Raw genomic sequence first — 27,687 nt, 5'->3', positions numbered from 1 at the left:
CAAGCAGTACAATAGTGCCTTTTGGACAGGGGTTTCTCCCATCATTTTAGTCATCAGTCTACTCCTAGGGTTGCGCTTAGGGAGTAGAAAGGCCTTTGCTCTGTCCCTACTTTGCACTTAACTCGTTACCTGTCTGACCTTAGGAAGGTTATTCAGCCCCTGAGTCTCAGTAATCTGCTCTGGAAAAAAGCAGTGTTAATAGCATTTACCTTGGAGTAGTGAGCGTTCTATGAATGTGTTTGGTGAAGTGCCTGAAACAGCCGCTTATTCAATCAATGCGACATCCCTTGCTCTTCCTGCTTAGAGGCCACGTGAAGACCCGCCCCTACCCCGCCGCCAGCCAGGAAGGGTTGTGTCTATTGTAAACCCATTTCTTAACCTAGTTCCCGCTGTAATTTTTACTGTATCACATTTTATTTTTATTTGCACAGGCGGAACCAGAAATCTAGGGTTAGACAGAATGATCTGGGTTTTTTGGCTTAATTTCACTGTTCAGGCCATTTCTTAATGAAATTTTTTTTGAGACAATCACAGAGCATGGTGTGGAAGCTGAACTGAGCTGTTTATACTATGTGAGTGTGAGTGTGTGTGTGTGTGTGTGTGTGTGTGTATCATCTGAGGGCACAATATTAAAACATAAAAATAGTAAATATTCAGATTCACTTATAAAATGTCTTTATACCCTCTGGCCCAAAACACAGTACACTTGGATCTGATCACATTTTTGATGCCAACTTTTGTCTACAGGTAATTAATTAGGGACAAGGGAGCAAGTTAAAGAGTGCCCTGAGGAATTCATCACTCAAATCCATCGAGTGGGATATTTTACAAAACTTGGTCTTATTTCCAAAAAAGCCAGTGCCATCGGGAGAAACAAAGAAGAAAAGACAGAAAAAGATTTAAGCTGCCTAACTACCTAAGAATATAGCCTTTTTGGATCCTTTTTTTTTTTTTTTAAGAATTAAAAAGAATTAATTTTAGACTTTCAGGGAAATTTGAAATGTGGCTTGGATACTAGTCCGTGTTGATGAATCATGGTTAATTTCGTTATGTGAAAATGGCAATGGTGATTATGTAAGTTACTATCCTTCTAACATTTTAAATTTTGAGATGCATATAGAATCACATATAGAATATTTGAGTAGAATGACATGAGATCTGAGATTTGCTTTAAAGTCTTCCAAACCACCCCTCCCCATAAAAATGGAAGGGGAGTAGATAAAACATGCAAGATGAAATGGTAGTTGTTGAGGCTGGCTAATGTATACCTGGGAAATTCTCTACTGTTTGTGTGCATTTGAAAACTTTATATTTAAAAAGTTATGAAAAATTAATAGAAATTGAATGTAGGCTCCTTAGGTCTTTTCAGACTTTAAACAATTATTTGCAGAGTGGGAACGTTATACATTAAACTGTATGTATTGTTATGTGCACATTTTGGTTTGTACTATTGCAAGATGTTTGTAGAAATTTGTTAAGCAAAAATGTTTAAAGATTGACACTACAACTATAAAGCCTTTAACAAGATGTTTCTTCTTAGATTAATTTATCCTGAATAACAATGAGACAGTTAGCTGTAATGCTGAACAACTGGATTACAAAAGGATTTAGTTCTTTTAGTTCCCTATTCTGCAAAGACATTATGTTGAGAAGGTCAAGTATATTTTGCATAGAGTAGTAGTTTAAATACTGAATAGTGGCAGTTGCTCCTTTTCACCAACTATAACTTGATTTAAGAAGTAATAATCTTTTTAAGTTGAAGAGTAACTGTGAGGATGATGATGTTCCTATACCCAAAGCACTATTTTTTTACAGTCCTATTGAAAAACAGGAGTCGGTGTGCAGAAATGTCCAGAACACAAGACATTCAAATTCATTGAACAAAAAGAGAACATGATAGAAACAAAAAATATTTCAGGTGCAAATAACCAAGTACTTTGATAGCTTCAACTCATCCCTTCAGTGTCTCTTCAGGTAAACTACTCTGTAAATAAAAACACACATTTCTCTCACTCTGTTTTTGAATCAGAAAATCTATTAAGAAAGGTAATGGAAAATGGGTTCCTCTGAAATTGTTTAATCCCTTTAGAATATTAACACAAGCCACTGACATTGCAAGAATACATGAGGACACTTACCCCAGGGTGGGTATCCAGTTATATGGTAGTCATGCTCCTCTGACTTCAATTTGTCAAACAAATAACAGAAAGGACAGCAGGTGTTTTTGTCTAACCCCATTGGTTATGATTAGAGATATTACAAAACTATGAAAATTAATGTTGACATACCACTTTGAGAGCTAATTTTCTTGTGTGTGTGACAGGCCATAGCACGTCTGAAATGTGTGTATTCCCACTTGCCAGAATAACACATTACTCGTTGGAGTCTTTGCTTCCAAAAGCAGCTGTTGTCTACTTCAATCAATTTTCAGCTATTAATGGTAGCTTTTAACTATATTTGTGAAAGGCAGATACATTCAATTAGTATTTGTCAGGAACAACGTGGCATTTACTCTGAGGAGAGATTTAAGGCTGCCAGAATCTATTGTAACATAGCATCGTGTAGATAAAAATGACCAGTAAAAGCAGCACTGTACGCTGCTTTAGGGGACAACTTCATTTTTCCTCTGATCTGACGCTATAGAGGAGACAGTGAATGATGATTACCTTTCGTGGTAGGGAATGAAAAGACTAAGGATCGAGTGAATGGATTAGCAAAGTTCAGACGCACCACAAAACCCTCTAATGACCTCTCTTTCTCGTAACTTTGCTTTCTTTCTCAGAGGATTCCTCAGAGAAACATGCATTTACTTGACATCTCATTCTCCTATTAATGTGTAAGGAAACCAAATAGAAATCTACATAGAATGTGTTTCGAAAACCAATTTCGTCCACCATATTTTATGTGTAATTAGAGCCATTAAAATAATCTGAAGTGGTAAAGCTTTAATAAGAAATCACATCACATTGTTTTCCCACAGTGATCACTGACTATGACCATTCGGGGCTTCTCTCTTAGTCTCAGAGACTGTCCACATCTCTCTGTCCAAAAAGCACTGAGCACGAGGGACGGGGATTCCTAAGTTATTAATGTTTTATTTGTTTAACTTTGATTTCTAGGGCTAAGATCATGCAAACACATAGATGTTTCTTTCCCACATTATTCTTTTTAAGAAGCTGTGGAAAACAATGAACTCCAACATGGATGACAGAGCAAGAGATTTTTCACTATTGGATGAGAGTGATATCCATTTACTTTTTAGGGGAAAAGCAGCTGGATACTATCCAGACATGTTATGAGAAGCTGGGATCTAGAAATATTTGTCAATGTTTGGGGAGAAATATCTTCAAGGGTCGATCTTTCCCTTTGTGCTTCACATTTGCTTTATTCTAAAAACTTTCCCCCACTAAAAATTTTATTTCAAATATCCCAGTGTTTGATAAAAGAAAATGAAATGGAGGGGAGTGTCCATTGTTGAAATATTCTAGGGTCAAGAACAAAAGGGAGAAGGAATGGGTAATAATTTTCACGTCAATATGTTTCTGCTTTGCTGAGAAGCGTACTATGTCTAAGAGAACCTTCTGTAAATTGAACAGACTCTGCTTACTTGTGTCTACTAAATATGCTTCTCACTTTACAAATTTTCTAAATGAATCCATTCACTCTTCAGCATAATTTATTGAGGGCGTACCATGAGCCAGATAGTGTTTCTGGGAATACAACCATAAACAAGTGAGATAAAGATTCCCACCTTCACTGAACTCAACAGTCTGGTGAAGAAAGACATTTAAAGCAGAATGAAATATTAGAGCTAGAAGGAAAATGAAGCAGAGAAGGGGTGATGGGGAGGGCTGGGGTAGCCAGCAATATTAAACAGGAGATCTATGAAAACACTCAACTGAGAAAATGATGAGTTTAGGGATTTGAAGGAGACTCAGGAGGAAGCCATCCAGACAGATGATCCAGGGAGTTCCAGGAATAGGAACTCACAAACGTAAATGCCCAGAGACAGGAGCCATCTTGCGGTTTTCAAGAGAAAGTGAGGGAGCCGGTGAAGGTGGTGTGGAGTGAGAGAGTTGGAGAGAGGTCCTGGGGAGCTGTGAGAGTGGTGGAGGGGCATGATTCTGCAGGATCCTAGAGGTCCCACTAAGGACTTCTACCTACGCTAAATGAGATGTTTGGACGATTTTGATCTGAGAAGCAGTATGATTCTTCTTGAGTGTTAGTGGAATCACAGTGAGTTCAGGAGAGACCAATATGAGTATAAATACATGTACACACAGTGTGGCAAACTTATTTCTAAAATAGTTATGGAGAACAGAAGATGATTGTTTCCCTTTGGAACATACTACTCGGCTCCGATGAACAGACTTTTTATAGTTACTACAGACTAATGTATAGTGACTGACATTTTGAGGGGTATTGTGTTAAGTATTGTTAGTGTAAAAACATAGAATTATTGAGACTTCAGGTAGAAAACAGAATACTCAAGCTGAAGAGAAACTTAAAAATAGTCTAGTGCAACCTAGTCTGTGCTCTAAATGCAAAAAAGCTGATTCCCAGAGAGATTAACAGTGTCTTCAAATAACTTGGATTTTTAAGTCCCCAAACCAGGGTCTGCACAGGTCCCATTCCAGATTTCCGCCATTGCTGTTCCATTGTATTAGCAATATAATTTTAAAAATGTGCCCTATAATACGTATACCCTGTTTGTAAGTGAGAAAGTGTTTCTACTTGATTCTGACTGGGTCTTAATCAACTCTACTCTTCTGGAATTCCAGGTCAGAAAATGAATTAACGTATAAAAACATACCAAATGTGTACCCTTAAAAGTAAAATATTTTGTTAACTTCATTAATTATCACAATTCTTTGAGAGATATTTGGTTTGTTGTTGTGGTTGTTGTTGTGGCTGCTTTCCACATATATTTTAGATGGGCTGACTTTTTAGCAGAGGAACTGATCGGCTGATTTGGGACTCTATGTACGTAGGCACAGCCTGTGCCACCTCAACCTGTATCCTCTCTAGATAAAAACAGGATAATCTAAGGCATCTTCCCAAGGTGTTTAAAGTCATTTTAAGAAGAAGAAGAAGGCGGGGGGAATGAAAGGATGGGTAGGAATATGAGAAGCAGCAGAAGAATTTGACACAGTCGTTTTTAATGTTTTTCTGAAGAAAACACACTCTGTTATTTTCTTTTAACATGAAAAACTATGCTTTGAATACTGAAGTGAACATTGTAGGTTTGATTTAATCTGAGGTTCTTCCCTGGGAAATATAATGCTCCAGCACAATTCTCACCAAAACAACTTAAGGCATTGATACATGATGACAAGTTTCTTTCAATTTAGACAAATAGCAAGAGGTTGTACTTCAGACCGTTTACAGGAGTGATACATGTGGGAATGAACCAAAGGGAGAAAAAAACATTTCTTGTAAGATTCCAAACACTTGTTAGGAAGACTCTAAAAGGAAACTTTTGGTTCCCTGGAAGAGGAAGAGCATACATTGGATTAAAAACTCCATTATGTATTTATTGGTTTATAGATTTCGCTTCACAGTCTAAAACTGTAAATGGATCCTCTGAAACTTTTCAGTGCAAAACCAAAAAGCATTGTGAAGTATATAGATACAGTATTCTGCTTGGCTTCTGTGGTGCTGGAGTCAAGGAATTCATACATAACATGCTCATACATAGAAATGCTCAATGATTTCAACAGCAGTTCAGTCAATGACCTTTTATTATTTGAAATTTAAATCCTCAGTAAAGTAAAAAGAGAATGGGAAGAAATCTTGAATAAACTACTGCATTTAGATAAGGATGTGATTATCATAAAGTCCGTATTAATTACCTTTCCTGTGTTAAATGCTGAATGAAAACAGTTTGCTCGGATTCATTTTCCAACAGGTTTATCCTACAAAAATGCAAAATCTGGTGGGAGATCTTCAGGGTGTGGGGCCTTCCCCTAACAGGTTGGTAGTGAGGCAAGGGGGTGGAGTTCTAGGAGACTCAAACATCAGCCTTCTGGTTCCGACCAGTTTGGGGTCCTGTTGTGATCAGCCTGAAGTTACCATCTTCCACCTGCGTGGGGCCTTAATTCCTGCAGAAGAACTCAGACCTGTGTATCTGATTGTTATGCAAGTGCCCCAGGAGGAACCAGGATCCTGCCCTCTGGCTGCACTATTGTTTCTTGACTACTTTTCCTTTGTTTCTGCATTCCCTCTCTTCCCTAAACTAGGACACGTTTGAATGTGCCCTTTGGAACTCAGGGAAGGTCTAGGAAGCTGAAAACCTTTTTCCTATAAATAAGAAACCAGGCCACATGGAAAGGCTTTTGTGGAGAGCCTCACAGTGTCCTGCTTGGTTTCATGTTTACGTAATAATTTAACTTCCAGAATCAGAAGCGAGTTTGTTTTAGCCCTGAATCCACTTTGTTGCTATTGTTCTTTTTTCTTTCATGGAAGATCTTTGTAACCTGAATATCTCTTCGTTATAGTTCCAGACAGAAACTGAGGTGTTTGTTCTTATAGGAAACATATATGAGAAACCAAATTACTATCATAAAATTTAGTTATCATGGAATGAGAGCAAGAGACTTTTAATTAGCTTTCATTAGTTGGGGAAGAAGAAAATTTTCTCTACCCTTCTAGGTTCTTGTGACTGGTCTAGGGATTAAATTGACATGAGACAGATTCACAGAAAATCAAATAGAAGTTTAGTAACATGTATAGAAGAGAGAGACCCAGGAAAACAGTAACAGACTAAAATGGCCCAAACCCTCATCTTCAATACCATCCTCAGCTAAAAAGCGGATGTTGGGGATAGTGATTTGGGACTTCAAAGAGGAGGAAGACAATCCTCAGGGAGATTGGAAACTAAATATTTAGTAAGTAAGTGTTTACTGGGCCATGCAGACACAATGGACCACAGAGTGTACTCTGAGCATTGTTTTTGGGTGAGTTTGAGGTTAACAGGCTGGTGCAGGGTCTTTTTTAAGTGACTACAAATCTAAGAATCGGTTCCCTTCAGTTTTGCTGTGCATGAGCTATTTAAGAGTACCTGATAAGAGTTCTTCCACTAGGTTTGGAGAGCATCCTTTAAATGATGTCTTTTCTGGTGTGCATAATCTCCTGGTTGCAGGTCGTGGGACATCTGATCTTTAGTCAAAGATAGATTGCTATGATAAGCTTCAGAAATAAGCTTAGACTCTCGTTTTCATAATTAAACTTTATAATAATGGAACAGAGTAACAAGGATCCATCTTGGAAGTGAGTCTTAGGCAGGAAATACTGAAGCTCAAATACGATTAACAATACTGGAACTTAATATCCATTGAAGCATAATTTTCCTCTCTAAAATTATCCTTATTTCTACCAAATAAAGCCAAATTTTCTACTAAAATGCAGCCTAATTTGTTTGCAAAGTGAGTGGTTTCAGTAAAGTCAGCCTGATTATTTACATAAGTGTAATTGATCACATAGGCTCTTTTAAATTGCCTTTACTGGAAATTTTCATAAGGAATATCAGATTGAGTTTTTAAAAGCCTTCTCAAGGTTTACAAACTATCTTGAGGTTCCTGCACCTGCCAGGAAATGGCCTATTATTCACCTGATAAGACTTCTGGGAACCCTATGAACAAACAAACAAAAAAAACCCAGTTATTTTTCCAAAGGGCTTTATGGCTCTGTAAAGTCCACTTTAGTTTATAAGGTGATATATCTGATTCTATGCTTATTCTTAAATATGACATTATAGTCAAAGCCACAGTAATATAACCAATGTTTTCAATTCTGGAGGGATCAGGTAGAGAGAAAAGATAGATGTTTCAATTCTGTTTACAAAGGTGTAATTTATCATACTGCTGTAAGTCATAATTAGCTTAAGGGGAAATGTTTTCTTGTCTTTGGAAAACAAAGATTAAAAGCTAGTAATATTTCAGACAAAAAGTCATAAACTATATCATCCAACCTTATGTAACTAATCCTTGTTGATCTCGATTTTCTGTTAATAGTTTAATGAAACCATCAGATTTTCCATTAGAATTTTTAAATTTATTACCCAGTTCAGTGGCAAGATCAGAAAGTTATCAGAAACCTATACTTTTCAAACAGTAGTTTCCGTGAATCTTATAGAAGATGAAGATTTTTGCAAAAGCATCAGGGTAAAGCAATAACTGTCTTGTAAATGACAAGACTTAAAATGGCACACTTAAATGTCTGTTTACAATGCAACTGTCAAAGAAAGTTGGTTATTTCTGTGACATAACTTTTTAAAATAATAACTAGAATTATGACTGAGAACATTATACCAAGACATATCCAAATTTTAGAAATTTCTAATAGTTTCTAAAATGTTTCTATTAATAACATTTATCCATGCAATACAACCTAAGAAGGTTTATCACCACTCATTTGATGATGCTTCCCACATATTAACATACCAAATAAGCCTGATTAGTTTAAAATCTCTCTTTGAGATGTTTCAGATGGTCACATGCTGGACATACCTGGCCACCCCCAGGACCTTCAGGGCCATGTACAGGGAGAGCCCTCCTCCCCAGTGGCCCCAATAAAAATGAGAAAAAATTTTTTAAAAGTCCACTTTTAATTCATTATATACTGTTCTGTTAAAAATATTTTCTAGGATTTTTTCCTTACGTATTTATAAGTGTAAAGTATAAAAGTAAGGAAATAAAGATTAATTAAATATGTTATTTTAAAAAGTCCCTAAGTTAGCTAGAGGTCAGAAGAACTTTATTTAGAATTTGACTTGATGAAGTTCATCAAAGATATCAAAAAGGTTTTAAAACACTTGGTCAAATAGGTTTATAGACCACTGGAAAAAATACTCTTCACTTAACCAAAATGACAATAAAAGATTTCAAAGGCAAATACAGAAAGTTTCAATAAATTATAGAGAAACTTTACAATCTGTTATCAAAAGCAGATAAATATCCCAAGAAATCTTGCTCTTTTAACAGAGAAAACCAAATTCTAATTTTATACCACCTTAGCTTTAATATTAAAATGTATTTACTCAATTAAATTTATTTTAAATTATCCAATCCTGACCACATATTAAACTCTTTCCCAGTGTTCCTTTTTCACAAACCTTCTATAACTTCCTTTTTTAGGTTCAAACTTTGTCCTTTCTCTTTTTCTTGCTCTTTTTAGCCTCTCTTTAGGACAAAATTAACCTTTCTTTTCCTTTAACAAAATGCATTTCCATTTGTCCTTATACCTTCTTTTTTCCCCTGCATATAAAGATGTTTTTCTTATTAATTTTAGTGGTTTAATTAACTATTTTAATTAGAATTCTTAACCTTTAAAACCTTAATTTCTAGTGAAAACAAAAAAATAAGCAATTATAAACTGTCTTTTGCATTAGCATTCTATAGAATGGCAAACTTATAAGTACTATACAAAATTTTGAAAACGTGTACTTTCTTACAGAATATGTCTCGGTGTGGCATCAAATGTATTTATTACTAATCCTAAATATCTTTAATTTTTCTGTAAATGGAAGCCTATGCTCAGTAATGAATGTTTCAGTGTCTTACTTTATTTGGGAATGACCTAGATATTTAATAAACTTCCATTATTTAACTTAATTTAGCAAAACTCAAAAGTTTCAAGTTACCAAGAATCTGGAGAAACTATTTTTAAATAGACATACCATAAACGTAATTATGCTTAAAGAATTCACCTAAAAGCTCTTACTCCATTTATTTCTATTTAATTCACTTGTTTCCAACAATTATGTTTAGATAACCCATGGAAACTTTATGAGACATTGAACCAAGTCAGCCATCATCCCCCATTTTTCTCGCTGACAAATTTTGTAGCAGAGATAATGTGAACTCACTTGAGTTCTGGTAAGCCTAGGTACAATAAAAGTATTATACTTAATGTTGATGACTCTAAAGACATGTCTATGTTGATTAAACCAACACATTTAAACTGACTTTAATATCAAATATTAACTTAACACTAAATATTTCCTAGATCACATGAATCTGAAATTCATTTCGGTTAGTTTTTACTGTACTTCTGAGAATTTACAAGAGCACTTATTTTCCTTTAAGCCAATTAAATAGAGCTAATTTACAGCTAATTTTGGCAATACCATCCAAAGGTAGAGCAGAGCCATCTTCATGGAATATTGGAGAGGGGAGGTTTTAGAGTTGAATTAAGAAAGATAAAGTGGAGAGAGTGGGAACTGACAAAACTTTTGATGAATTTTGCTAAAAAGACAGCAGAAAAATTGGATGATATCCTAAATAAGAGGTTAAATTAAGGAACTTTTTAAATAAATACTCCCAAGTTATGTATTGTAATTTAGACAGAGGTACTGCAGTGATTAAGAAAAAATGATTTTTACAGGAGCAAAATTCTTAATAGGCACTGGAAAATGGGATTCAGCACCCAGTAGATGGTTGACCTTTTGGGGAAAAATCAGTGGAAATTTAGAATATACATATGGATTTAAATGCAGGTAAGCTAGTAGTTTTACTGATAAAATAATAAAGAAATTAGCTTCTGATCATTGTATTTTCTCAGTTAGATCAGAAGTAAAGCCAGCATATGGGAGTGAGAAATTATGTCCATTTAAAAAGAAATAATCATGTGCAAAATATTCACCCTTTAGATAAAGAGTCCAAAATGACTGGGGTAGTATACTGGGATTAACAGGCAGCCCTGAAGCACCTTTTGAGGTTGGGATTACGAATTTAAAGTGAGGCCAGTTAGGATGCTTGTGTGTTCAGCTGTTGATATGTAGCCATGGAGTAAGACGAGATTTGGATTTAATCAGGGTCAGCGTCTTGACAAGCAAAAGCAGGGAACTGAAAATATTTGCAAAATTTTTGTTAAGAACAGAGGTGACAGAATCCAACATGGAGAAAGGTGAGAATAAAAACATAAGTGGGAGGCAGATGTTGAAGATACTCGAAGTTGTTGACTATGAGAATGGCAGGGAGCAGAGAGACCAAGGTGTTAGATGGAATTTCTGACTGGATATTGGAGTCACCAAGAAATGAGAGCAGAAGTGTTGATGGACGAGAAGATAAGGAGAGAGTGATCCTTAGTGTCCGTCATCACTTTTGATAGTAGATGGGTGTCCGTATTTCTAAGTGTAGGAGTGAGATTATATCCTGCGAATTTTGAGTCCTAGTACAGAGCTTCTTCCACTCACCTATGGAGCTATACACTTAATATTCTATGTAATTCTCCCTATAGTCTATGTAAGGCTTGGTTTATAATCCATCTCACTGCTATTCAGTAGTTCACACAGCATGCAGAAAATGTGCGTATGTGAGCAGCCTGATTCCTGTCTGTGTGCTCACTGGGCAAAATAAGAGGGGCACATGCTCACCCCGTCGCTCTCATTCCTTCTCCCACTTGGTGTCACTGGGAGTCACAGGCAGTGCCTAACATTTACAGTTACTAGGAACTCACAAATGAAGAGATTAGAGTTTTAGACTTTGACAAGAGAGATAGGCAAAGAAATAGAGGACTCATTTTTATTTTAATAGGAGAAATTGCAGCTTGATTACAGAGGTTATGCCTAACCCTTTCTAGGTAATTCAGAAAATGCTTCAGAGTGGCAGCATGTAAAATGAGTTTAAAAAAATAAGCGGCTATGGTCAGAGAAGGGTTACCCCAAAAGTAAAATATCATAAACTAGATAGTAATATGGAGATATAAAAAAATTCTAAAGATTCTAATTTACTTGTGGTCTCAATTATATAGCTGTTATATTTTGTATAGTTATGTGAAAGGGAAACTTAAATTTTAATGTAATTGTGTTTAAAACTTAGTCGAAATTAGTCATCTAAGTTTATTTACGAGTGATGATACATTTCCAAATATTTGAAGCCTTCACAGATATCTTTTAGTGATTGACATCGAATTTAATTTCATTTGATCAGATGATATAATGTGTAAGAGCCAACTTTGAAAGTTTCTTGACAGTCATTTTACAGCACAGGTTTAGTCTGTATTGGCAAAGATTTTGTCTGCAGTTGCAAAGCAGTATGCATAATATATTTTGTACTTTTTGTTAGTAATTCTCTGTGCTGGATGATGAATGATAATGCTGTTCAAAACTCCTGTATCCTAACCCTTTTTCTAATTTATCTATTTTATCTTTTTTTTCTAATTTGTCTTTTTTCTAATTTATCTATCAGCTATGGAGAGGTTGTGTTAAATCTCCACTTATTGTTTATAATATTTTTTTTTCTTTTCATTCTTTTAGGTGTTTTGCTTTGTTACCTCCCTCCCCTGTGCGCCTGAAACTCTGCTATTGCATCATGCAGTTAGGATTCTTTTATTCTCCTAATGAATATATTCTTCAACACTGAAGAAAAAGGCGTCTCTTTATCTATGGCGGTATTCCTTGCCTTGTAGTCTGCTTTGTCTGATATCAGTGTAGTCGCACAGGTTTCTCATCATTAGGATGTGCATTCTGTGTTTTCCTTCACAGTTTTTCTTTCAGTTTATCTGTGTGTTTTCAAAGTGCTGCTCTTATAAAAAGTATATGATTGGATCTTGTATCATAATCCAGTCTGATAATCTCTACTTTTTGATAAGGATGTTTAGTTTATATATATACAAGCGGTAAGTGAAATAATAGGGCTTTTATCTATTATATTGTCATCTGTTTTTTATAGTTTATATTTTTGTCATTTCTTTGTTTCTCTTTCTCTTGTTTTCCCTTAATTAAACATTTTAATATCCCATTGTAATTCCTGGATATTTAGATATACATTTATTTGTATTTTTTTAATGACTACTCTAGGATTAGTTAACTTGCTGAGAATCAATTTTTTACCACTTCATGTAAAATGTAAGAACTTTCCATCATTATAGTACCATGTCCTTTTGCTATGGTTATCACATATTCTAGGTATGTTAAACCTCACAGTGCAATTTTATAAATTTTGCCTTAAGCATCAAGTTATCTTTTACAGAAATTAAGAGAAGAAAATATGCATGTACTTCTTTTTTATTCTTAATGAGATTTATTGTTTTCTTTTTTATTACTTTCTAATTTTACAAGCAATTACATGTTCATTGCAGACAACTAGAAATCCATAAAAATATAAAGTAAAAATTAACGAGCACCCATAATTCTCCCTTCCTCAACGTTACAATCATTCTTTATGTTTATTTACATATTTTTCATCGTCTGTGCTCTTTCTTCCTTTCTCTTGATCCAATTTCTGTTTTTCTTCAGTGTGCAGAATTTTTAAGTCATTTTTATAGGTCAGGTCTTCTTTGGACAAATCCTTCTTTCTTTTTTTTTTTTTTTTTAAACCTGAAAATCACTAATAGGTTAAAAAAAAAAAAAAACAATAATAGAAACCTCAGTTAAATAGAGTTGGGAGGATCTGTCAGGCCCTGGACAGTAAGAGTTCAAAAGGAAGAAGAGGCTCCTCTTCTTCCCTGGCAGGGACTTGGCCAATGGAAAGTCATGGACTCTTTGTTTCCTATAGTGCTCCCAGCTCCCTCTTCCCCTCTATGAAATTGTTCTCCTTCCCCTGTTGTGTGGGAGACCTGCGCTGGCTTGCCATGGTTGCAGACCACAAATTGCAACTCTCTGATGATCTTGAACAAACTCAGCTTGACTGGAGAAATACATGGCAGTCTATTTGTTTCAGGTCAATATTTGTCAGTGAATACTAATAATGTAGGCCATCTCGGGATCTGTCTCTATCAATAGCTTTGTCTCTTTGCTGTGAATTACATTTACTTGCCTGTTCACAATTCTCGTAATTATGTATTATTAGATTATGTAGATGATATTTTTTATTGACTCTGAAGTGTGCTACTTTATTGGACTAATGTTGATTTTTAATTTGGCAGGCAGTTTTATTATTTGTTGATTACATGGTCTCTGTAGATATTTGGTTTAACATTTTATTACAGTGAGTCTGGTTTAGTTCAACACTTAGTTTCGGGCTAATCTGTGGTCTTGTGACAATCTTTACTACAAAGACGTGGCTTTTCTGATATTTGAGTGTAAAGCCAGAGATATTTACCAAGCCACTCTACCTTGGAGATATCTAAATTGCAAACACTGTCTTCTCTGTGATAGGCGAGAAATACAGTCTCTACTAAGCATTTCCAGTCTTTCAGCTTTTGCTTTCTGATTGACTCCTCAACGTCTGCCTCACAAATGCAGAGGTGGGGAGTAAGTCATGGATTGGAAGGGCATTTATTCAGGATTCTCTCTCTTCTTTGTTTTCTTCTTCCAGAATTATTTCCCTCAGTTTACGTCTTCTCTGGTAGCTCCTCATTTCTATTCTTTACACACGAAGCCTTATGAGTGTGCAGTGTGGTTTCTTTCTTTTTTTTTTTTTTTAATTGAAGTATTGTCAGTTGCAATGTGTCAGTTTCTGGTGTGCAGCATAATGTTTCAGTCATACATATAAATGCATATATTTGTTTTCATGTTCTTTTTTCATTATAGGTTACTACAAGATATTAAACATAGTTCCCTGCGCTATACAGAAGATGTTTGATGGGCATTTATCCAGAGGGAACTCTTATTCAGAAAGATCCATGCACCCCAGTGTTCATAGCAACAATGTATACAATAGCCAAGACGTGCAAACATCCTAAATGCCCATTGGCAGTGTGGTTACTGATTGAGTTTCATCCTCTCCACGCTGCCCAGACTGGGGAGTGCCCTTAGAGCAAACCCACACGACTGCAACGCTCAGCCTCTCACTTGGCAGTGGTCCCTTCCTTAAGGTTAAAAACTCACTTAGCTTTTGACTGTTTTGGACATTCTCTAACTTCTGTAACTAGTTGTTTTCCATTTTGTTCAAATTTTATAAATTATTATTATTGGGAGGGTTAATTGAAGACAAGCTACTCTGGTATTACAGATTTTCAATTTAAAAAAAGAAAAGCTGTAGGAATTTTCATTAGAATGGTATTAAATGTAGAAATACATTTGTGGAGAACTGATATCTTTCCTAATGAATCTTCCTACGTGTGATACTATGAATGATTTACTTACACTTTAATGTCTTTTAAATTTATTTTTTACATTTCGTCACCTATCATTTTTGTTATTTATAATAAACCTTTGTTGTATATAACAAGAACCATGGGTTAAGGATTATGTGAATAGGTGTGTATTTTTATTTACTTACTCTTTTCGGAATTTGTTGTGCTTCGTGAATCTCAAGATTTATGTACTGTATCAATTTTGGAAAATTCTCACTTCTTATCATTTTATATGGAATTTCATCTACTTTCTCTATTCTGTGCCCCTGGAACTCTGATTAGATATTTGTCAGTTTTTCTAATATTATCCTCTTGATATATTTTCTATTTACAATCTCTTTTCCTGTCTGTGGTGTATAATTCGGTATCATTTTCTCGTTTTTCTTTAATTCACCAGTTTTCTTCTCAGCTTTGCTAATCTGCTGTTTTACCTTTAATGAGGTTTAAATTGAAATCATCACCATCACCTGCATCAAGTTATGGTTATTATTTCTTTCTTTTTTTTAAGATTTCTTTGATAACCCCTGGTGCCTTTCTCATATTTTACTTTATGTTGAAATTATTTAAATATGCTCCTAATAATTGACCTTGATAACAAATAATTCCAATTTCTTTCCTTTTTTTTTTAACATTTTTTATTGAGTTATAATCATTTTACAATGTTGTGTCAAATTCCAGTGTAGAGCAAATAATTCCCATTTCTTTAGTTGATGCTGTTAAGATTCTGCTTCTTGCATGTTTTTCAGTCTTGGTACCCTGGTTCCTCTTTTCTCTGTTTTCAATTGTGAAATTCATGGTCAAAATAATTTCATCTATATTGATCCTTCAAGTCCTTTACAAAATGTAAAAATGTGCGTTAGAAAATATAGATGTTTCATTTTGCCACAATAAAACAATTTTGGAGCACTTTAAAATAAATCATTTTCATTGGTGCTTTCAAATTTGTAGAATATGTATTTTCTGCTAACAGTGAGGCCAGGTCAGACACTCATTTTGCTCCCTCCCTTTTCCAGACTTTTTGTTTGCTCACTCGTCAGATTGTTTTGTCTTTAAGCTGACTGAGTGCGTAGTGTCTGTCTTTCCAGCTTCATGTAGCGGGTCTCCAGTTCAGCTTCTTGCCTTCCACGTGTACTGGACTCTGTTTCCTCCACCCTAGATGGCCACCGAAACACCCACATCTTCCTGCATATTTGTTCTTTTGCTTCAATTTCAGCCTCTGAAACTTACTCCGTCTTTTTTTCCCAGATCATAAGTACATTCAAAAATACTGTGCCAGAATTATTCAGCATTTTGTGCTGAGGAGTTTTTAAAAGTATTCCCTCTGACATTTTCCCACAAACATAAACCCATAATTCAATTCTGGTTAAGTGGCTTTGTCTAGAGGGGTTGCGTGAGGGGTTGCGTGAGGGGTTGCATGGGCAGAGGCTCTGCTGGCCTCTAGGGGTTCCAGTGAAATGACACTCGTTCTCTTCTTCCTGAAGAGCTTATACTCCAACTAAGAGAACAAACATGCAAAAATTGCAGACATTATACTGAATGGTATATTTTAGTTGAAATAATGAGATAAGAATCTATAAAATGATAACAAGTGGTTGTACATGGCTTAATTACAAATACAGTAAGGTCGATAAATCATATACCCATTCAAAGAATTAAGCTGTTGTAAGTTAGATTGTTAAGAAAAAACTGTAGAGAGTACAAATGACTCAGTTTGCGTCTTGAACTGGCTAAGCAGAGGAGAAAGGACGTTCAATTCTGTAACAAGAAAATTCACTGCGTTGAAATTGAGCATGCCATATTTAGGGAGGAGAACAGGAGAGCCCATGGAGAATAGATTATAATAGAGTGCTGAACGCTATGTACTGTCTGTAACAGGCTTACAAAGTTAGGCAAAAAATATATTTTATATGAGAGATATTGCGTATCATGCAGTAAGAAATAGATCAATTTTAAGATTAGCTTAGAAGTACATAAATGTGATAAAATGACAAAAAGAGCAGGTGCAGGACCTTCAGAAACTAGGTCTTATTTTAGCTGAGACAGGAAGGGATGAGTTGATACCCATCATTGTAGATAAAAATGATGATTGTATTAAGAAAGAATAAAAAAGTTTAGAGACATTCAATGTAGAGAGATGTTTATCACACAAATGCATATCATACACAGTTTATGCCCTAATTGTGTTCCTGGTTATGTGATTAGATGGGCATCAGACTTGGACAAATCATATTTTCTTTATTTAATTGAAAAATATGCTTCAGATATAAATAGCATTAAAATTTGATTCAATTATTTAATTTGTTTCCAGTGTCCAACAAGAACATTTTATTGTTTTTTATGACACGATGCAGTTAATTAATTGATGGGAAATTGGTCATGAAACATACTTTAAAGAAAAACAGAAATGAAAACAGGGTAATATTGGAAAATGTTTCTCACTCACTAGATATCAAGAAAACCAAAATGAAATATCATAAATAAATAAATATAACCAAGGATGTTAACAATTTAGCATCGAATTTCCTTTTTTAGCTTTTTCTCTTTTTTGTCCATTAACTTACTCATCCATGTCAAATTTCTATTTAGTTTAAAACTTGAAAGTCAGAGATGAACAGATCTGTGAAAGATAAAGTAAAATATTCTCTTTATAAATATTTTATTTTTAAAAATTCTGTATTGTTTAGATTTTCAAATTTGGATCCATCATGCACATATTTTAAGACTAATAAAGTTTTGGGAGTTTGTAATGGGAAAACTTAAGCATAAACACTGTAAACTGATTTAGGGAGCTTATGATAATAAAATGGTAAAGTAAACAAATATATCTTTTTCCTCACAGCATGTGTAATGTAATGAGGGATACAGATAATTGGATAATAATGACTTGGTGTAATGAATATTACGGTGGGTGAAAACTAGGGTGTTATAAAAGTGCATAGGAAAGACTTGATTTTCCCGTATTTGCAAAATAACTGCATTTGTGTCAATATTCCTCAATTACACTGACTACTTCATAGACTGAACATGCACATAATAAACACTTTTCAAGTCCTTTTCACTTAATATCTAACATGATTTAGTGAGCAAACTATTTCAGGTTTTGGTAGTTTTTGTTGGAAAATTAAATGTGGATTCTTTTTGTTTTTGTAATATATCCCCTTTATGTACAATAAGGTAATTGTGTTCTTCATGTGCCTCACACTGCACACCCGGAATGTCGACTTGTTTCTTTTCAAATGTTATAAGTAGAAGAAAGACGTATCTATCGATTTTTCTTAAATTATAGTACCAAATGCAGCACAGAGGTGGACAGAATGTTTCAGTCACTGCTGTATAAGAGGTCAGCAGATTTTTCTGCTACACCCTTCAGCCTAATGAACTGCAGATTTGTTGGACTTTTTGGATTGATGTTGTCCACGTGATACTTTTTAGTCTTACTGTCTGTGATTTTGGTGTCATACCCCCGAAACTGCTGGGAGCAATGCAGACCAGGTCCCTTCAGTTCTCACTTACTAGCTCACTTACTAGCTTTGACCTTCTACAAGTTCTAATCATTTAAGCTTTTTACAAATCATGTCCTTAAATATAGATGGCAATAACAAAGGTCCTTACTTCGAGGAGTAGTGAGAATTGTGAGGGTTAAATGAAATAATTCCCATAATGATACTGTGCACTTGATAAAATCTCAGCTCATATGATCTTTAAAATATCACCTACATCTCCTACTGCTTCTCTCACTTTTTTCATCATCTTCCTGCAAACCAAAATTTCCAGTAGATACTTAAATTCAAGTTCATAAATTAAAACGTGCCTCTGTATGTAAGTGTCTGTAGGTTTATAGGTGTGTATCTATACACAATGTTTCTTTGGGAGACTCATAGCCAAGGGACCTTTGACAACGATATTCTTTTTCTCGAGGTGTGATACTATTTCCAAGAGTAAGACTGTCGTGTGTCTGAACTGTCAACGTGAGCCCCAGGTCACACTGCCGAAGCAGAGGTGGACAGAGCCCCAGAGCAGGAAGAGAGCAAGTGACAGACTATTGTTTGGTGTTATCTGTCTGTGACTGAGCTAATAATCAGTTTATGATCGTTTAAATGGCTGTGGGCACTTAATCCCAAATTCTTATTTGGTTTAAAGTATTAGGGTCTGAGAAGAACGGAGCTATGAAGGCTGAATTGAATAATGAATGAAATGAGTAATGTTTAACTTAAAAAATAGATGGAAGTGGTATTGTTTAGATTTTAAAATTCAGATCCACATTGCACAGATTTGGAGAGCAAAAAAAAAAGGAGGTTGAAATAAGGGACCTTTGAAATAAGATGATCGGTGCTCAGAGAAGATTTAACTGTGAGAGGAGGTAATTGTTTTCGTATCAACATATGTTCTTATACCTCAGTGTAAACTGTCCTGCATCAGAATATATGCCCCAAATTTGAAAAATATTGTTTTTTGCAGCTTTTTGAGAGTTTCCAAACTATCACAAAAGCCATACGTATAGGGTTTTTTAAAAAATTATTTGGTGGGTGGGCAATTAGGTTCTTTTTTAAAGGGAGCTTCTGGAGATCGAACTCAGGACCTCGTGCAGGCTAAGCACGCACTCTACCACTGAGCTGTACTCTCCCCCCACTATATGGAGTTTTAGATATAGTCTTGATCATGGTACCGATAACTAAGTCTATTTGATAAAGGTGAAATGCAGAGGTTCATTGTGATATTATGCATCTAATGCATGAATTGTTGAAGATAAAATGACATTTTCCATTTTCTGGAGGTAAAAAAATTTGTAAAAAGACTGCGTGCAATGCTGTTTCTTTAAAAGGTAACAATTCGTCATACCAGTGATAATAAGAATTTACATTTATTTACCATTTATTCTGTGCATGGGCACTGGTTTAAGGTTTTTGGGTTTTTTTTTTTTTCTGCAGTTGTGCCTAATTCTTACAACCACCTATGTTTTATGCCCATTTTACATATGAGTTAAGGGAAACAAGATTCAAAGTTGATAGTTGAGCTCCCAAAAGGTGATTGAAGCCAGTACAGTGGACTGTCACTCAAGAACCTCAACTTTATATCACAATTAAGAGTTGTTTTGGTTTGATGTGGTCCAGCATGGCAATAAATAGATATTTTTCCTAAAGTCATTTGTTAAGCAATTTTCCTCACTCTACAACACATGTTAAAAAAAAAAAATTAGATTTGCTTCTCTGAGTCTGTCTTCGTTGTCGTATGTAGTAGATATGTAACAAAAAATCATTGCAACTGTGAGTCTCGGTGTTTTTCAAATTTTAAAATGGGATTCAACTTTAAAAATCTACTGTGAAGAATTAAAAATAAAGAGTATGAAGTGGCTGACCCATGATCTGAGAGAAGTCACTGAATAGTTACTACTACTGTGACAGTAGAATTCATTTATTAAGGTTGGCTTTAGTGTTTGGTTTACCCTTCTGTGCATGTGCATGCTGAAATGTTCTATTGTAGGGTTTGCACGTTCAGCCTCCAGGGTGACCACAAGGCCCCAGGTGCATGTTAATTCCAAGTTGTCTGGTCCTGTCCTCTCCCTACAGAAGTGTGAACTTTTCCCTGTCTTCTCTGGACATATTTTTATATGTTGATGGCGAGCTGGTATGTCAAGAGCCCGTAATAGCTGTTTGGGTTGTTAATTTCCATACATAGGAAACTTGCAGCCTCTGTGTACACAACAGTTGTCTGGAACTGCGTGTTTTATATTTGGCACTGAAAAAACATATTAAAAGCACAACAGCTGGACCTGATTTTTGAAATACTGTTGGTATAATACAAAGAGAAAGACAGTTGCTAAATACATACATCGACTTCTGCCTAAATCTCTTTACCATTCTTTACTGCACATAAAATAAATTTAAAAGCTAAACAAGACCCTGCGTGATCTGGCCACTACTTACTGCACCGTCTATTATTACACTGATACTGTCTTCAATCCAGCAGCACTGCCTTTTGTGTATCTCCTTAAAAGAAGACCTTTCCTACCTCAAGTCCTCTGCACATGCAGTCCTTTGACAAGACTGGCTCTTTTTTTTTGTGAGACTGAATATTTTAAAATGAGCTTCCTGGGCGCTGCTCCTCGGGCTTCTTACAGTATGTCTGGGAGGGGACCCAGGAAGCTGTTTCACCAGTGCCACTTAACATCACTCAAGACTACGAGGACAAGACCGTGTCTTAGTGGGTAGTCTTAATAACAGGAACACTGTAGAGATAAGCATTTCATTCATATTGTTTCATTATGAGCAGCTACCATGTTTGAGACCCTGTGATGGTGAGGTTTGTATGTTAACATCATTTCGTCTCAACAACGGATCAGCAAGGTGAACCCTTAAGGTTCACAAAGCGAGGCATATTCCCCAGGGTCACGCAGAATCAAAATCTGAACCAATTTCCTTGATTCCTAAAACTTTCCCTCCAAGTTAAAAGGCTAAGTGACTTACCCCAGGTCACAGGGTAATAAAGCCTGACCCAGAAATCCCATATTCATAGTCCCAGTCTCTTTTGACACATAGTGTGTGTCCTATGGAGAACAGCAGGCTTTAAATACATAGAGAATGCTACGGTTGAACAGAGACAACTGAACTAAATGTACATCTAATCTTCTCAAATTTGTACACCACCTGATTTCTGAACTATAAACATGCTATAGGTTTTTTGGCTAAGGATATTTTTTTCTAAAAGTTTAACTTAACTCCAGAAGGTATTTTCCTTTTTGTAACGCTGTCCCCTAAAAGCTTTTTTTTTAGAAATTGTCTTCAAAATGCAAACTGACTTCCTGATAGGTGGGGGGGTTCCTGAACCCCCTGAGGTGCCCCATATCATTGCCACGACCACGTCAATGGCTTTTTCAGCACTGTCCTCCCTTAATTTCTTTCTTCTGTTCTTCTATTATCCATATAGTTCTTTCACTTTAATTTTTTCTCTCCCTCCCTCCCTCCTTACTCCTTCTCTCCCTCCTTTCTCCCTTCCTTTACTACCTCCTTTGTTTAGTAAATATTTATTGAAGTGCTACTAAGTAGGCGTCAGGAACAAGGCCACCGATTTGATAAAAAGCAACAAAAGGCCTGCCTGCCAGGAGTTCATCTTTCAACATAGCCTCCTCTCTCATAGCCCTGCAGGCCTCAAATAGTTTATGTGAATAGAAGTCATATATGAGAATAAAAAATGTCGCATTATTTTGTTTTAATGTTTGGGTATAAAAGGAAACAGAGTTAAAAAAAATACTTGCTACCACCTAATTTTAATATTGAAGACATTTCAAAAATTGTTTTAAAAAATTTTTAGAAGCATTTACATTTTACTTTATCAGGAAAAAAAAAAAACCCTACATGATCTTTGGGGTAAGTGAAAAATCCACAATCCTGAAATTTGTTCCATTTTTCTACTTTTGACTATTGCCTTAGCCAAGGTTTTTCAAGGAGTAAAGAAAAGGCTGATGATTGAATTTTGTTCCTTTAAAAGTCTATTCCCTACTCATGAAATGCAGTAAAATAGTCAAAAGGTAGTAAGAGGGGAGAACAGACAAGAAGCAGCAAGGAGGAGAGTCCACACGCCAACTCTTCCATCCCAGGGACCGGGGGCTTTGACAGTGAGCAGAGTTACCAATATTCATGCATGACAAGCTGAAACCCATGAAGCCAGAACGTGTTCCTTCAGTAATGCATCTGCGGGGACGTGAAAAGGACTGGAAGAGACTGAAAGCTGGAAAAGGCATTGCTTTTCTAAAGTGTCCACATGAGTCTTTCTACAGTGCCCTAGTTTGTGAGCTCTGCCTTTAGCCTTAGGTCTATTTATCTCCCTTTTTGTTTGTCCTTATGATTTAGAAACATGATGAGAGCTTACAGTGAGAGACGAATTGGCTCAGGTAATTTATGCTTTTGTTCCAGGGAAGAAAATATAATCCATATAGGATATATATTTTCTATGCTTTATAATAGATAGATATAAATAGAACTACAGAAATAAAGAGAGAAAGAGGGGAGAAAGGGAGAGAGGCGCATAAGGAAGGAAGGAAGGAAAAGGAAGGGGGAGAGAGAGAAAGAAAGAAGGCATGATGGAGTGAGATTAATTGATGGAGAGAAAACTGATAAAATAAATATATCAGTAACTGCAGATAGCAAATCAATAATAATTTTTATATTCTGAGCCTGAATACAGAAATAATGAATCAAGCTATTTCCTAAACTAGAAAAGGGAGCTTTTTGCACATTTATTCTGTGTCAAGGAAACAAGGAAGCAGAGGAGAGGAGGAGGGCTACCCAGAGAGAGATGTGTGCTTCCCCGAGTGCCAGACCGCCTCACATCATTGCTCCTTCACGACCCTTGGGCCACCTTCTGGGAGAGGTTTTCTGAGAACTTATTTTAAAAGTATCTTGAGAACATTAGAAATGAATTTAATAGGTGTGCTTTCCCAGTCAGTGTTTTTCAGTGTGGGCCATAATTAAGAGGAAAATGTTTCATGTTTCAGGGTTGGGTTGGGTTTTCCTTTCCTTCTGGGTCTAGAGAAAACAGTTACATTTAGGGAATCTGAAAAAGAAAGGTTTTTCTTTTTTTTTAATATACAGATTTATACAGATTTTTATATAGATTTAATTGTGAAAATGTCAAAATGTATGTGGTGTAACTCCACTTCCTGCAGCTCGGGAGCTAGGTCTTCACAACTGTGTTAAACCTGCAGTTTAAGGCTTTAAATTTCACTTCAGGATATGCTTATTGCAAAAATGTTCCTTTAATTCATCTGTGCATTTGATCTAATATTCATTAAATATTAGAGGACTGTAATCTCCTGGAATTCTGCTAGGTGGTGGATACAAAGCAATAAACCAAGCATGAGGATTCTAGAAAGCTGGGTATTATGTTTAACAGGATAGATGGCGTATAGTACACAACATAACACTTTAAGTGGAGAAGGACACTACGACGACAAATAAGTAAATGTTCTAAGAGGGGAAAAAAGGAGTTACTTAATTTATTTGGGATAACAGGGAAGAAGAGCTTACTTTAAAAGTGTTACATTGTAAGGGGAGGATGGACAGGGACCAAAAATGAATATATAATGTATGTAGCTCAAATATTGTTCTGAATGTCTCAATCCATTGCTTTTACTGATTATTTACACAGATTAATACCTGCATTTTACCGGGATTCATCACATACAAATTCTTTAAAATGGCAGCAGTATAGTAAGTCTAAAGGATTGGAGTACAATATATACAATATATACAATTTGCAAAAAATCTGAGGTATACTGAATAATGAACATTGGAAAGGCATCAGAATACCCAGAACAGACACAATTTTTGAGTGTCTGCTCTGACACATGCACTGTACAATAGTCTACACACATCCTACACTGTGAGCCTATTTCTCACAAGAACTCAGTGTGGAAGATGTTACTGTCTTAGGCCACTCAACTTGTCCACTGCCATGCAGCTACTATGAGAAAGCTGCAAGATAAACACAAAGAATTATCTGATCACCCAGTCACACACTTTTCCTTCTTTATTTTACTGAGATTTTAAACACACTAACAGAGTCTGAATAATGTGGGAAAACAAGAAAAGTAAGATCTTAAATTCACATCGTATTAGCCTGATTCCTGGATATAAATAAGAAAAAAATCTTAATGATGCAAATCAAACACATTCAACTAACACACTTAACTCTTATTAAAAGAACTTGCCGTTGGTTTTAATAAGATATTTTCAACAATTTTCTTGAGCAGCCTGTAAAGATAAAAATCAAACATGTTTTAATAATATTTTCCCTCTCAGTGGGTACTTGTGCTTTCAATGTTGATGAAACCCTAGGATATAAATCCATTGACTGACAACTTAGAGTTGCTTCTTTTTCTTTCATTTTTATATTACTTTCTATTTAGGCTTCTTGCAATATCAGTGCTCTAGGAAGCTAAGAGTGAATGAATGAACAATCGTCATTTATACGCTAATTTTGCTCTCGGTATTTGATGATAAATCACTTTTATTTCCTGTTGTTGGCTCTCATTTCCAAACAATAACCAACCCGATTATATTCACAATCAGCTTCCAAGTACACTAGTGAGATGGCACACCATCTCTTCAGAAGGGATTTCCAGTTCAAATCAACTGTATCTATATCTAAACTTGTGCAGTGATGGATGAAAAAAAATATATAAGTATATATACATAAATATTATAAAGGTACATATTTATGATTTTTCCTTTATTTATTTTTAACTTTTCTTAAACCTTTTTTTTTTTTTTAAATAGAGGTACTGGGGATTGAACCCAGGACTCTGTGCATACTAAGTATAAGCTCTACCATTGAACTACTTCCTTCCCCCTATAATTTTTTTCAGCCATGAACTATATGGATTTTCTGTCTCGAATAGCTGGAAAGGAGCTAAAAAACTCATAGGGAAGCTTCAGACCTAAGATGACTTGCGTGCAGGACACACACACACACATAATGTCTTTGTATTTATAGGGGTTCCTTCTGTTTTGTATTTCTAGAACCTCAACCTACTGGCTCACTCGCATCCAGTCTTTTCTTTACTGCAACGAGAACGGCCTCCTGGGCAGCTTTTCAGAGGAGACGCACTCGTGCACGTGTCCCAACGACCAGGTGGTCTGCACCTCCTTCCTGCCCTGCACGGTGGGCGACGCGGCCGCCTGCCTCAGCTGCGCCCCCGACAACCGCACCCGCTGCGGCGCCTGCAACACGGGCTACATGCTGAGCCAGGGGCTCTGCAAGCCCGAGGTGGCCGAGTCCACGGATCACTACATCGGCTTCGAGACCGACCTGCAGGACCTGGAGATGAAGTACCTGTTGCAGAAGACGGACCGTCGCATAGAGGTCCACGCCATTTTCATCAGCAACGACATGCGCCTCAACAGCTGGTTCGACCCCTCCTGGCGGAAGCGGATGCTGCTGACCTTGAAGAGCAACAAGTACAAGTCCAGCCTGGTCCACATGATCCTGGGGCTCTCCTTGCAGATCTGCTTAACGAAGAACAGCACCTTGGAGCCGGTGTTGGCTGTGTACGTCAATCCCTTTGGAGGCAGCCACTCTGAGAGCTGGTTCATGCCTGTGAGTGAAAACAGCTTTCCCGACTGGGAGCGGACTAAGCTGGACCTCCCCCTGCAGTGTTACAACTGGTCTCTGACTCTGGGGAACAAATGGAAGACGTTTTTTGAGACCGTGCACATCTATCTGAGGAGTCGCATCAAGTCCAGCGGCCCCAATGGCAACGAGAGCATTTACTACGAACCTCTGGAGTTCATTGACCCTTCCCGCAACCTGGGCTACATGAAAATCAACAACATTCAAGTGTTTGGCTACAGCATGCACTTTGATCCGGAGGCAATCCGGGACCTGATCCTGCAGCTGGACTACCCCTACACTCAGGGATCCCAGGACTCAGCACTTTTGCAACTTCTGGAGATAAGAGACCGTGTAAATAAACTCTCCCCACCCGGCCAGCGTCGTCTAGATCTTTTCTCTTGCTTGCTTCGTCACAGACTCAAGCTGTCTACTAGTGAGGTGGTGAGGATCCAGTCCGCTCTGCAGGCGTTTAATGCCAAATTGCCAAACACCGTGGATTATGACACGACCAAATTATGTAGTTAACCATAAATGTCAAGCACAACCCAAAATCTTGAAGGAGTTTTTACAGTGCTTTTGTGGAACAGTTTATGTTTGGAAGAGTAAATTTAAATTGTCTTTTCAATATCTGTCTTATATCAGTCAATAACATTGGATGGCAATTTACACACATGAACTTGCTGACAATGAATATATTATACTGCAGTTTTGGTTTATGAATGAAATAAATACTGACACCCGTCTAGAAGACATTCTACTTTTTACAATAAATTTCATTTGTAATTTTATATGTTCCGTGGCAATGCTTTTGTGCATTACATCCTCTAGAGGGAACATAAAAAGATACCAATAAAATTTTGTAGCTGAACAGTTATTAAAAAGAAGTGCTGTGGGATTCCTTTTTTCCATGAAATGAGCTCCATTTTGATATAGCTTGTTAGAACCTGGGGAGAATTCACCAAGTTGTTTTAATGGAAACATTTGAAGGTCCCTTTCAAGAACCTTTGGGGAAAACCGAACTAGGTAGAAAGTTTAGCCTTCAGTTGTATTTTTATGGTTTACAGTGTACTGGCAGTGCCTTATTGGTTATCTTTACTTATAAACCATTTCTAGAGACACCATCATTATTAAAATAAACACATAAACTTACTTCCCAACTAAATATCAGAACATTTTGTCAAACAAACTGAAAAGTCAGTGTGATTATAAGTGTGTCATAAAGTAAACCCTTCATTTCCTTAGTAAAGTGCTTTGTCATTCTCTTACTACATTCTGATGACCAATGAGCAGCGTACTCTGCGCAGTCATTCTCATTCCAGGTACTCAAAGCCTAGTTATTCCAACACCTTACCAATGTCAATAAGATAACGTTTCAGGAATTCACAAAGTATGTGTTGGCATAAAATAAATGATCAAATAACTAACCAAATGTAAAAAGACATTTATTTACCTCTCAGAGAAACTGCTATTACAAAGATATATTTTGAATAGCAAGTACTTTCAATATAAACTAGCTTTAGTTCAAATTTCTGGTTTAAAATCCCCATATTAAAAATAAAA

At 36.1% G+C, this 27,687-nt stretch overlaps 1 protein-coding gene across 5 annotated transcripts in view; it reads left to right on the top strand.

Annotated features, from left to right (window-relative positions):
- The window catches only part of BRINP3 (BMP/retinoic acid inducible neural specific 3), a 338,833-nt gene extending 311,763 nt beyond the window's left edge, over positions 1-27,070 (top strand). For 4 of the 5 annotated variants that reach the window (XM_032466775.1, XM_032466776.1, XM_032466774.1 and 1 more), the window contains one exon: positions 25,536-27,070. In XM_032466775.1, the coding sequence (XP_032322666.1) occupies positions 25,536-26,652 (1,117 nt within the window). In that variant the 3' untranslated portion in view covers positions 26,653-27,070. The remainder of the gene's footprint in view (positions 1-25,535) is intronic. The other variant, XM_032466773.1, reaches the window with a different exon arrangement.
- The last annotated feature ends 617 nt before the right edge of the window (positions 27,071-27,687 follow it).

Source organism: Camelus ferus, chromosome 23, assembly GCF_009834535.1.
Source record: "Camelus ferus isolate YT-003-E chromosome 23, BCGSAC_Cfer_1.0, whole genome shotgun sequence".
Lineage (NCBI taxonomy): Eukaryota > Metazoa > Chordata > Mammalia > Artiodactyla > Camelidae > Camelus > Camelus ferus.
This window is presented reverse-complemented; position numbering and strand designations above follow the sequence as displayed.